Here is a 13,204-nt window from a genome sequence, read left to right on the forward strand (position 1 = left end):
CAAGGGGTGATGCCCGGGTGACCAAGGCCAAAGGTTCTCTGCCTAGGGCCAGGAGGGCAAGGTTGGGGTATATTATGTAAATATGCTTGTGCTCTACTATTTCCCCAATCTGAGATTGATTTTTGTTTTGTTGTCTGTCTCCCCCTTCTAGACTGTGAGCCCGTTGTTGGGTAGGGACCGTCTCTATATGTTGCCGACTTGTACTTCCCAAGCGCTTAGTACAGTGCTCTGCCCACAGTAAGCTCTCATTAAATATGATTGAATGAATGAATGAATATCCCCCTGTAGACTTCAAGTTCCTTTCAGGCAGGGACTGTGGCTACCAATTCTGTTGTACTGTATTCTTAATACAGTGCTCTGCACATGGTAAGTTCTGAATAGCCACCATTGATTGATTGATTGATTGGGAGCTATTAAAATGTAAGAATTGGAAGGAGTGAAATAAACAGAGTCCCCAGGACCAGCCCCAGCCTGGGTGCTAAGGGCTGGCTGGGGAGGGGCCAGTAACCACGGATGGAGTGGGCTCAGAGGAAGAGCAGAGCGGTATGGGGCCCAGAGGATGGCAAGAAAGGTATCAGATAGGCCAGAAACTTCCCAAAGACACTCCCCTGGGCTTGAAGAAGGCAGACAGTTTTCCAGGTTGTGTGAGCAAAAACAAATGTATTTCACGGGTGGCAGTGGGCAGAATTGGGGGAAGAAGAGCGTTGGCAAGGAAACGGCCCCTTGCTGATCATCTACGGACACTGTAGAGAAACGGTTAAGCTCTAGAAGCAGGCGGAACAATAAGAACAAAAAGAATCAGCAAAGAACAGAAATTTCACGGCGGGTTTGTCTCCCTCCTCCCACACCGACTGGCGTCCGCCCCCCTCCCCCCGTCCTGTGCAATAGGCTGTGCGATTGGGGCCGGGCTGGCGGAGATGTTCCATCCCTCTGACCAGAGCCATCCATCTGTCCATCCTAGTCATGTCCCCAGTGTCCGGCTGCCGGGCCCAGAGCCATGCAGGCCGCGGCTTCCCTTTTGTCTAGAGTCTCATTGTCGCCGGCTCTATGTTCTCCCTTTAAAAGTGTTCATGCACGTGTAGGTCCCAGAAAACTTGTATATCTCTTCAAGTGCTGACTGAGGGAGTACGCTGTCAGGGAAGGAGACATGGAGAGACACACAGTGAGAGAAAGAAGAGAGACAGAGAGAGAATAAACAGACTGCATGGTTCTGTCATCGCACTCTGCCACAAGACATGTGTAGGCAGGCCAGTCTCCCCGCAAAGCACACAAATCCACACGCTCCCCCGGCCCCCCACCTCCTCCCCTACCACAGGGCTGATAGTGGGCAGGACAGGGGAGGGTAGGAAGGAGGAGAAGGGAGGGCGGGCTTTAAGGCAGCTTAGCAAATTACAACAAGGCATCCACCAGCCTGCTCTTAAAGGACAGCTGTGGGGCACTGAGCCAAGTGGCTGTGGGGTTTTTTCCTTCTCAAGGAACAGGCCCCAGGGCCCTCTCAATGAGGGGACCTGATGAAAAACATTTTCCAAGGAGCCAGAGAGCCAAGGTTCTCTCAGATTCTACTGAAATGTATCTCCATCTGGGACTGGGTGAGGGTTGACATTGGCCCACGATTCTGATGGGAAGACAGACAGGCTCTTTAGTTGGAAACATGGACTGGGAGATAGAGGAGATCTGGGGCCTATTCCCCTGTCTTGCTGTGCAACTGTAAGCACGCCACTTGGCCTCTCTGGGCTTCAGTGTTCCATTCTGTAAAGCCCACTCCCTGCCTCCCCCACCAGTTCAGAATGGCCAGGTGAAGTTGAGGAAAGTCTTAGTTTACTGGGACTGGGGAGGAGGGCAAGCAGGTGTCCCGAGGAATCGTCTCCTCAGAGATCTTGGATAACTGGCTACCTGGGAGAGGTTAGGTGGGAATCGGCCTGTAAGCAGTGGAATGAGGAATGACCCCAATGACCTCTGGAGATCTTTCCTCAACCCTAGAGCCTCAGGTCCCAAAGCTACCTGAGGGCTATTCTGACATTCCCCATGGGCCTCCAGTTTCCCTTACCCCCGTGGTCTAAAGAAAGGCCTGGCCTGGGCACACTGCTCTAATGGTCCCTGTCCTACTTTCTGATGTGTCCACGGCAACCAGAGGGGAATGAGTTCTCAGCAACTGATAACAGCTGAGATCAGGGCACTAGGCCCAGTAGCCTGGACACTTTGCCCCTGTAGGCAATCGTTAATTTCTCAGAAAGGTCCTTCCAGGTCAGGGCAGTACCAACAAACACATCAGAGACCTCACCAAAACCCAACAGAAATGGGCCAGGAGAGGGAGCCGAGGGGCAGGCTTAGAGCCTGTACTCCTACTCCTGTACTCCCTTGGAGACCAAGCTTTCTCCTTGCTCCTGAATGAGACCCTGTCGTAGTTTTTCAGCCCCTGAACAGCAAGCCTCTCAAAAAGGGGTCTGGCTAGAGACAGGCAAGGGCTACTAAGATCCACTCTGGGAACTCAAGATTCTGTAGTCCTTGATCTGCTTGGAGAGGGGGCTTGGACTGGTGACTTCTTGAGGTCCTTCCCACCCTAAAAGCCTAAGTTTTAATTTTGGGGCTTTCATCTGGGCCCGATTTCCTTACCTTTTCAGGATAACCAGGGCATGCATCGTCCAAGGGAGGAGGAGGAGGGCCTGGTTGAGTTGAACAGCTTCGACTGTCCGCCGGGCCACCGTCTCAGGCTTTAGGGGAGGGAACAGATTGGGAAACCTGGAAGAATGGGGAGGGCCTGGTTACGTTTACTGGTCCGCCAGACCCCACGGGGCCCAGTTCTGCCCCCCGGGAACAGACAGCAAACCAAGGTGTCCATTAGGAGACAGCCTTGATCTAGACCAAGGAAGCCATGGCATCTGTCCGGAGACATCCTCAATCCACACCAAGCTCTCCCCCAGGATCTTGAACCTTCATCACTTCATTCAGGGAAGCAGTGTTGTCAAGTGGAAAGAGCATGGACTTGGAAGTCAGAGGATCTGAGTTCTGCGCACAGTAAGCACTAAACAGTTATTATTACAATTATTATACTCCTGGCTCCGCCACCTTCTTGCTATGTGACCTTGGGCAAGTCACTTATCATCTCTGTACCTCACTTCTCTCATTTGCAAAATGGAGATTCAACTCCTGTTCTTCCTCCTACTTAGACTGTGAGCCTCACTTAAGACAGCCTGATTAACTGTATCTACCCCAGTGCTTAGAACAGTGCATAAAGAAAGTCCTTTACAAGTATCATAAAAAAGGAGCACATCACAGCTTGGGTGAAGCCTGGCCAGGGTGGCTATAATGAGGTATGATGAGCACCTGTTTCAAATCCCAGCTCTATAGCACACATGCTGTGTTACCATGAGTAAGTCACCTCCCCTCTTTGGGTCTGCAAAATGGGGAGAATAATCCCTTTCCATCTTCCCTCTTGATCAGGGAAGCCCTGAGGATAAATGAGTGAATTGCTGAACTCTGAGCTCTAAGGAAGGAAAGGGTTACATACACGTAGAGTCCTATTGTTAAAGAAGCTAGGTCAGATTACAGCAACTGGATTAAATCGAGGCTTGGTTCAGTTGGTGTATTGATCCTCTCTGCCCTCCCTTTGACAGAAACCTGCCCCTGGGAACTCTTAATTGGAATCTGGGGACCTAATTAATCCTAACTCCACTAGCGGGAGGAGAGGGGACAACTACTGGCCAAGTCTCAATTAACCTGATACCCTCTCCGAGTCTCTCTTTTTCCACGTTTCCAGTTTCCTGAAATTTAAGACACTTTTCAACCCCCCCAAACATCTCTAGATTTACGAGGGACGATGGACCCACCTCCCCAGCTCCCCGCCACCAGGCCTCCAGACCAATAAGGTCACGATGTCCTGTTTTTGGAATCCAGAAATCTCCAGGATAATAACCAAATTCCTGACTCCTGAGCTAAGGGACGGGATCGCTGCCAGGCTGGGATTTGGTTTCACTGTTCAGGGCGGTGGCGGTGGTGCTCAAGGACTTGAACCTTGACGGCTCTAGCCCTGACCCTCGTCCCTTTGCCCAGGACCACCCAGTTACTCAACTTTTTTAGGTAACTGGACCCCATCCTATTCAGCTGGCTTGCTGATGATAATCTGACACAAGTGCTACAGTAATAATCATCCGGCACAGGCTTGATATTCTATAATAATAATAATGTACAATATTACAATAATGTATATTGATATACATTATTTCATCCTGCTGCCTTCATTATCATCATCATCATTATTATCCTCATAATTGTGGTACTTGTTTAGTGCTTAGTATGTGCTAAACATTGTTCTAAGCACTGGGGTAGAATCAAGGTAAGCAGATCAGACACAGTCCCCATCCCATATGGGGCTCACAGTATAAGTAGGAGGGAGAACAGGTATTGAATCCCCATTTTAAAGATAAGGAAACCGAGGCCCAGAGAAGTTAAGTGATTTTCTCAAGGTCACCCAGCAGGCAAGAGGCGAAGCCGGGTCTAGACTCCCAGGCTCATCCTCTTTCCAGTAAACCATGTTTCATTATCATCACTATTACAATCATCATCGCCATCATTACAACCTCCATCATGACTGATGACATTTGTTAAGCATCTACTGAGTGTGAAACACTGTACAGAGCACTCTGAGAGTTCTGTAGTAGTGAGACACAAGCTCCCTGTCTGCAAGGAGCTCTCAACCTAACAGGGGAGCCAGACTGGCAGCAAAAATGATTTAGCAACAGTGGGAGTAGGAGGAAGAACAAGGGCATAACAGGAAGTAGGTCCAAATCTATCAGGATGAAATGGCTGAATCAGCCACTGAATAGACGAAGTATACAAATTATACATGGAAACGCCCTGGGAGTGGAGGCTGAGGAGGTAAATCAGCCTGGAGGCCTGGGCAGGGAGCGGAAACAAACGTGGAGCCTGGAAGGAGGCCAGAAAAAGCTAGCGGCCACCTCCTGAGGGGGGTGACCATGCCTTCCACTGGGGGGGTCAATCAATCAATCAATCAATAAATCCATGGTATTTACTGAGTGCTACTGTACTCCCAAAGGTGGGACTCCTGGCTACCTGTCATAAAACCGGGGCATTTCGATCCTAGAAATGGGTCAATACTGTGGGCAAGGCAATGGCCACAATGTTCTCCTGTGAAAATACTACATGAATCAGAGATACCAAATTAGATCTATAATGTCATCTAACCAACAATCTTACACATCCATTTGGCGGAAAGATAAACAAAATTTAATGAAACACTGGCACGACGAAAGCAAGGAGAGGCAGAGCAAAGAGGGGTAGAATGCCCCTCGGGATGCAGGGGAGGGTTCCTGGGAAGGCAGCTATACCCGGCTTCCAGGAGTCAGCCACCAACACTGGATATGTCAGCTTTCCAACTTGAAACAGCGCAAAGTGATGAGTCACCCGGACTGGATTTCATTTCTGAGAAACGGGAAACTTGCTGGACCCAGAAACACAGCTGAAATAACCCTCATCTTCTTGTCACGTCCCCCTGGCTGGCTGGGCCCTCCACTCCCACCCTGCACTTTGGTCAGGAGATTCCCATTTTGTCCCCAGGTAGGAGGATATAGAAAGACTTGGGGGAAGTGTAAGAGGGAGCTGCTGCTGGGTAAGTCCATTTCAGCCGCCGTGATCCCTGGTCCTCCCAGCTGCTGGACAAACCCTGCAGCCCCACCCCTCCAGGAAGCACATGGGTGGTTAGGTTTGGAACGAACCACTTGTCACCATCACCAAGCAATAACCACGACTCACCAAGGGCAAAAGCCTAACTACCAGGCCGGAATGACACTCCCATCCTTCCCCACATCGCCGGTGACCAGTCAGTGAGCCCGGGAACGAAGGCCCCAATAGGATTGACTCTGTACAGACCTGACTCTCATTCCCTGGAACATCTCAGTGCTGGTGTGGAAGGGCAGGACGGTGGTGGCGTTGACCCCAGGGCAATCCAGCAGGCCCAAGGTCAAGCTCTCCATGAAGGCAAAGGAAGCGGCCTTGGAGGTGCAATAGTCAATGGCGCCGGGGATGGCGGACAGAGCTAGCACTGAGTTCAAGCACACGATGTGGCCATTCTGGAGCTCCAGCATCCTTGGCAGGAAGGCCTTGGTGGTCTGAAGGAAGGGCAGAAGTAGCAGGGTCAACCCTGGCAGTAGGCAGGGGCCTGTCGGAAGGGCAGCTATGTGCTTGTTTGGCCACCCCAAAGGGGCATCAGTCTCCCTCACCCACACTGTCTGCCAGGCTTGAAATTCTCCCCTTCCCAACTGCCCCAGGCAGGCAGAAGCCATGAAAGGATTTCTCCAGAGCCTCAGGGCCTACAGGATGGCAGCTGGCCCACATCTGAGTGGGCATGGCGCCTTGTGAGGCTTCCCAAAAATCTCCAGGGGCAGTGTTTCCTCGGAAACATTGTCTCCAGTTGATTATGGCCCCAGAGGTTCTCACTAGGTGAAGGGGTTCCCAATAAGGTGGCTATTTATGTCCCAGTTAGAGAGAGTCAATGCCTCATGGCTCCTGCTAGGCCTCTGCCAAGAGGCAGCGGGCGGCAACTCTAAGCCAGGTGACTGATGCAACAGACCACAGTCTGTTGGGAGAAAGGGAGGCAGTAGGCAGCTGGAGCCAAACACAGACCTGCAGCATCTGACCTCTCCCAGCCTGGACAGTTGGCTCGGTCTCACTGCCCTTCCCAGACCTCCTTGCCTTGACCCTTCCCTTTTCCCCTGAAGCCTGGGCAGTTTTCTCAGTCCTTCTGAGGAAGCCCAGGGGTCCACCTGAAGTAACCTGTCAAGGCCTTGTTTGTCTGGCCATGAAAGGCTCTCTTACCCAGAACTGTCCCAGCGTGTTTATGTGCTGCGATTTCAGGAGGGCATCATCATCACTGTCCATCAGACTCTTCCCATGGACCACGGCCGCATTGTTGACTAGAATGGTGATGTCTCCCACCTGACAACAAGAGTGCACCCAGTTGGATGAGACAACCTTACCAATTAGCTCTGGCTCACAAGCCTAGGAGCTGAAGGAAATTAGACTGAACCTAAAATAGACAGATAGAGAGTAAAATAAAATGGAATAGTGGGAAAAAGGCCCAAGGACGCTAATCTTGTATTTCTTTTGGATCCAGATAGTCACTGTTTCCCTAGATAGGTGGCAGCTTACTTTAGTGGAAACCACCCAGGACGGGGCTCAGGTGGTCCAGGTTCTAGTGCCAACTCTGCCACTGATCTACTGTGTGATCCTGGACAAGTCTTTTAACCTTTCTGTCCCTCGGTTTCCTCATCTGTGAATTGGGAATGAGGTGCCCACACTCCCTACGTCTGAGACTGTGAGCTCCACCTGGGACAGGGACTAGGCCTAACCTTTATTACCTTGTATTTACCCCAGTCATTAGCATGGTGCTTTGGTACATAGTAAGCACTTAATAAATTCCATAAATATTGTAACTGTTGACACCTGTCATCTCAGGGTGCCCCTTTCCCTTTCCCCTTTCCCTCCCTGGAAGAACTAGACATGTGGCCAGGCTACATGAACTCAACAAAAATTCTTTCTCTTCCCAAACAGCAAACCCTTTGGGTTTTGTGTCGCTACAAGCCTTGGGCTTATGTTCCTCACCTCTGGGATCAACAATGTGTGGGCAGAAACCATGTCTTTTTAATAACATTTAGGTAGGCAATACTTAGTTTAGGGCTTTACCCCCAGAATGTAGATGGCAGTAGGATTTATGGATGGTCATGATACACATAAATCAATCAATCAATCAATGATATTTATTGAGTGCTTACTGTGTGAAGAGCACTGTACTAAGCACTTGGGATAATTCAATATAATAGAGTTGGTTGGTACATTCCCTGCCCACGATTGGGAGCAATAAAACATTAAAACATTAAGACAGCCTCAGGAACAAGCTCTACTCTTCTCCCTGCTCTCTGCCCTTCCTCTCAATTTCTCCACACCCTTCAGAGACTCTGGCACCATTTGAACAAACTGAAATCAAACTCTGGCTCTCTTTGAATAACATAGAGAGAGGCAGTGTTGCCTACTGGGAAGAGCAGAGGACTGGGAGGCAGGAGACCTGGGTTTGAGTCCCAGCTCTGCCCCCAGCATGCTGTGGGACCTCAGGAAAGTTACCCAACCTCTCTGGGCCTGGCCTGTAGAAGGGGGTTGAGGGAGACTGGGAGCGGCAAGTGGGACAGAGACCTACCCCAGAGTTTGGCCTCATGGACCAGAAGTGGGCTTGACCCAGAGAAGACCCCTTAGGTCACTCTCATCTGCGGGGCTCCTCCCGTGCCCAGCTATCTCTGAGAAAGGAAGGCCCCTGGCCAGGCTCACATCAGCAACAGCTGTGCCATTTTCCCAGGCCCTTTAAGTTTGAAAAGACTGGGGTGACAGAGTCTTCGTTGATTCCACCGCACGCTCTCCCTTCAGTCATGCCAAGCGATGGGCTGAGCCCAGTCACCTCACCTTTTCGCGTACGGCTTTGGCCGTCTGGTAGACCTCCTCACGGTTCCCCACGTCGCAGATAAAGTAGTGGCACTCGGTCCCCATCAGCGAGATCTCCTCTGCCGTCTCCTTCAGACACTTCTCAGTGCGACCCCACAAGATAATCTGCAGTGAGAGAGAAATGAAGCCAAGAGGAGATGAGGGTGTTTCACCCTGAGATGACTCCTACCTCTTCTAGGAACCTGTCCTCTGACAAAAAGGTAAGGATTAGATGCGGTGACTCTCCAGGTCAGTCGGCCTCTGAATCTAACCTGCCTTCCGGCTTCTCCCTTCACTCCCAAGCCTCTGGAAGGCCTTGGAGCTCTTGACTTCCAAGTCGTGGCACCTTGAAAAGGGAGACACCAAAATGCCTGGAGCTACATTCCCAATTGGCGGGGGAACACAGATAGCCCTCACAGGTATCATAAAAGAACACACATGTGACATTACATGCTTTCTCCTGGGCACACAGTGTACTGTGATACCCCATGGATGCCATTTTGCAAAAGTATGTGGATTTCACTTGATCCTAGAATGTACCTCCCAAGGGAGCCCTAACCCTGTAATTTGTTCCAGGGTTCTTGGCATTCCCCTCCCAGACCAGTCTGAAGTTTGAAACAGCATCTGGGCTGTGGAACTTGGTGGCAAGAGGCTTGGCACTAAAAGTAAAAAGATGACACAGAAGTACTTGGTTTCCATATTGGAACCATACAGGAATGGGGCCAACTGAAAACCAGATTGTCCCATATAAAGCCTTAGGAATGGCCACCCTAACTTCACTCCCAAAGCCACCACTCTGTGGTGAGGAGAAACAGGGAGCCGGGTGGGCAGATGCTCCAGAGAGGTAAGCAATGGGAACATGGGAAACAAAGTTCAGTAAGTGGTCTTGCCAGGCCTCCAACGTTGCAGGGGGAACCTTGGGAACAAAGGAAAGGAAAGTAGGATTCTCCTCTGTTCTGCCTGCATGAATCACTAGTGAATCAGCTGCGGAGGTGGAGACCTGGGAAAGCAGGTAGGATCGAGGGGTCCAGGGCTCTGCCACTCATTCCCTAGGAAGCCTAGGGTGGGGAGGTCCAAACCATTGTGGGGCTCAGTTTCCCCATCCACAGGGTGACAAAGAGCCTTTGAATGTGGACCAGGCCCCACCAGAAAATTCCCTTAGAGACCTAGCCTGGGGACTGAATTTCTGGGAGGTCTTCCTGGGACAGCTTCTGAGGAGGTTGGGGGTTAACAGGGGAAGGGATGGAAATCAGAAAACACGAAGGTGAAGGGATGAGGGGAAAGAGCTCCAGGGAAAAGAGGCAGGAATCACTCAGAGAAGAGAAAAGGAAGGAGAATGAAAAAGCCTGTGTCCCAGCAAACCCTGACCCTCTCAGCCTCCAAAGAGCAGTCTCACTGGCAGCTGAGCCCGAGTTAGAGCATTTTGGCAGCAGAAGATGTTTCTGCCACGTCTCGGGGAGAGCAGCAGACCTGGAGACATAGCTTCTCTCAGTTCCCAACCTTTCTCTCTCTCTCTCCCCCCCCCCTCTCTTTCTCTCTCTCCATGGACAGTGAAGGCAGAGGAGGAGTAGGGAGTGAGGGCAGGAGGGAATTTAACCTGCTGTTTCACTGGTAGCTGCCAGTTCTGGAACCGACTCAGCTCTGATCTATCCTCCACTCTCCACCCTCCGCGACACTGGATGCCCCCTTTCCCGGCTCCCGTCCTACAGGAGACACGTTTGCCTTTCAGAAACTTACTGACCAGAAAATTGTTGAGGGCAGCAGCCCAGTGAGGCAGCTAATCCCCGCTGGGCAGGTCCGCCTGTTCTAGGAGGCTTCCTGCCCATCCATTACCTCTGGGTGACCCCAGCCGGCCGACAAGAGCAGAGACAGGTGGAATGCCGGGCACCGTGAAAGCCGGCAGAGCTGCCAGTGTCAGTCAAGTTAGGCGGGGGTGGGCCGGTTGCAGGGGAAAGGGAGAAGCCTTGGCAGACACGCAAACACAGAGATTTCTGGCAGTTGGGGAACTCCACACTGCTTCCCTTTACTTCCTCCGAGGCCAGGGCGGCTGGTGATGCCAGGGGAGCATGATACCCTCTCTGATTGGGTTTAAAAGGGCTACTGGTTAGCCCCCCCAGACCCCCTGCCTCCCACACAAGCTGACCTCTGGGAAGCACATGGGGGCGGGGAAAGTGAGGTTGTGAAAGTCCTTTCCTCCCCACCACAGATTCTCCAATTTGGATCCCAGGCAGACTATCAAGAAGACAAGTGAAGGATGTTGGATCCACCCTTGGACTGGATGATCTCAATGCCCTTTATTTAAAATCTGCCTGACATAGGAACCTCATTTTTACTCTGTATTTGTCTCCTGGTTCTGTAGGTTATCAAATCAAGTCAAGCAAAGTTCTGGGATTTGGCAGGGCTGAGGGAACTACAGAGCCCACTGTTGGGTAGGGACTGTCTCTATATGTTGCCAACTTGTACTTCCCAAGCGCTTAGTACAGTGCTCTGCACACAGTAAGCACTCAATAAATATGATTGATGATGATGATGATGCCGTGATCTGCACTCCCTCTCGGTGAAGTCAGAAAGGGCAAGGGATTATTGTTTCCATTTTACAGATGGGGAAACTGAGTCCAAGAAGGATTATGTGGCTGGGGCAGAGACAGTCAATGTTAAGTGCTGATTTAACAGCAACATGTTAACATAGATATAGTATCATTACATCAGAGAACATACATGTTTCTGGTTGGCTCTTCTGGAGTTCTTGATAACAACAACAACAGAAAAACCCACAAACAAAAAGAATGGCTCAAGGCATATGCCTGAATGAACTAGCTGATGATACCCTGCCCAAATGGGATTATATCCTTATTCAGAAAATCTTTCAGGAAGAGGTACTGAAGTCCAGAGAAACAAACCAGAAGATGTCCAAAATCACCTTCCTGCTACCAGGCAAGAATCTGCATTGAACTCTGGAGTCCTGGGCTCTAGTCCCTGACACTAATAACAGTATTTGTTAACCACTTACTATGTGCCAAGTGTGGTGGCAGAAACAAGATCATCCAACCAGATCTAGTCCCTGAACCACAGTTAAAGGGGATGAGGGAGAACAGATATGTAATTCCCATTTTACAGATGAGGAGACTGAGGCATAGTGAAGTGACTTGCTAAAAGTCACAGTCTTTTAGACTGTGAGCCCACTGTTGGGTAGGGACTGTCTCTATATGTTGCCAATTTGTACTTCCCAAGTGCTTGGTACAGTGCTCTGCACATAGTAAGCGCTCAATAAATACGATTGATGATGATGACTTGCTCAAGGTCACACAGCAGGCAACTGCTGGAGCCAGAATTAGAACCCTGGTCCTCTGACTCCAAATCCCGTGCTCTTTCCATTAGATCGTGCTGTTTCAAATGGCAAGCTAGTCAGTTAGTCAATCACATGTATTGGACACTTACTGTGGGCAGAGCACTGTACTAAGACATGTTCTCTGCCCACAAGAAGCTTACAGTCTATGGTGGGGGACAGACTACTCTCCCAAGCACTTAGTACAGTGCTTTGCACACAGTAAGCACTCAATAAATGTGATTGAATGAATGAATGAGTGAATGACAGACATAGCTTAGTGGATAGAGCACGGGCCTGGGAATCAGAATGTCATGGGCTCTAATCCCAGCTCTGCCACTTGTCTGCTGTGTGATCTTGGAGACTGACTTCATTTCTTTCCCTTCACTTCCTCTATGCCTCAGTTACCTCTTCTGTAAAATGGGGATTGAGATTGTGAACCCTGCATAGGCAGGGACGGTGTCCAACCTGATTTGCTTTGTATCCACCTCAGCACTTAGTACAATTCCCGGCACATACAAAGTGCTTAATAAATATCATTATTATTATTATTAATAATATAAATATATTAAAGATTTGTACACAAGTGCTGTGTGGGGCTGAGGGTGGGTAGTAGTAGCAGTAGTAATAGTATTTACTGATTGTCCACCAGATAGAAGGCTTTACAGTAAGTGCTTGGGAAAGTACTACTGAAAAAGTAACACACTCCCTGCCCACCAGTTTACATTCTAACAGGGAAGACAGACCTGAAAATATTGACAAATGGAGGAATCGAAATCAGTCACCAAATGTGCAACTGAATAAATGCATGGCTCTAAGTCCTGGGGTTGGGTATAAGTGAATACACGTGCTGGAAATGGCTGGTGGAATTGTACAGTTTGGGTGTTGGGGATTAAATGGGGAAGACTTTTGTTCATAGTTCATTCAACTCCAATACGAATCTTGATCAACCTTTCCTAGTTGTATTGGAACCCCAACGTTCAGACCTTTTCTGATCCTCAGCTGCAAAAATCCCTTACTGTTGATCCGTGGCCTTGAAACAAAGCTTGCTCTGTCTGGGCTGCCCGTCTGGGATGGTTTTAGCGATGGCTCTTGTTCCAAAACAGTGTCCCTTTGTGTGCCAACAGGCTTCCTCTACCCCGGCCTAGGAGACACCATGGAAGCCCCATCCCTGGAGACCTCCAGTCCGTCTCCAGCCCGAAGCCCCCCACAGTCACTCTCTGTTGACAAAAAGACCGGGGCGGCGTCCGTGGCCGGAACTGTCTGAAACAGGCTGACTTGATTTTCAGGCCCCAGCTCTATCCTGGAGTCCCTCCGGGTCCAGCTGCCAGCCAGCCACTCTCCCAGACCCCTGCCAGCCCCGAGGAATGTCCCCTGAGGCTAGGCTGTTCCCTG

General features: G+C 50.2%; 1 protein-coding gene across 2 annotated transcripts in view; it reads right to left on the reverse strand.

The window, feature by feature from the left end:
- Positions 1-640: 640 nt before the first annotated feature.
- The window catches only part of DHRS3 (dehydrogenase/reductase 3), a 43,474-nt gene continuing 30,910 nt past the window's right edge, over positions 641-13,204 (reverse strand). For both annotated transcript variants that reach the window (XM_038746322.1, XM_038746323.1), the window contains exons 2-6: positions 8,467-8,610; positions 6,832-6,951; positions 5,887-6,125; positions 2,614-2,739; positions 641-1,130 (exon numbers count right to left, since the gene is read on the reverse strand). In XM_038746322.1, the coding sequence (XP_038602250.1) occupies positions 1,046-1,130; positions 2,614-2,739; positions 5,887-6,125; positions 6,832-6,951; positions 8,467-8,610 (714 nt within the window). In that variant the 3' untranslated portion in view covers positions 641-1,045. The remainder of the gene's footprint in view (positions 1,131-2,613; positions 2,740-5,886; positions 6,126-6,831; positions 6,952-8,466; positions 8,611-13,204) is intronic.

The sequence above is a fragment of the Tachyglossus aculeatus genome, chromosome 5, assembly GCF_015852505.1.
Source record: "Tachyglossus aculeatus isolate mTacAcu1 chromosome 5, mTacAcu1.pri, whole genome shotgun sequence".
Lineage (NCBI taxonomy): Eukaryota > Metazoa > Chordata > Mammalia > Monotremata > Tachyglossidae > Tachyglossus > Tachyglossus aculeatus.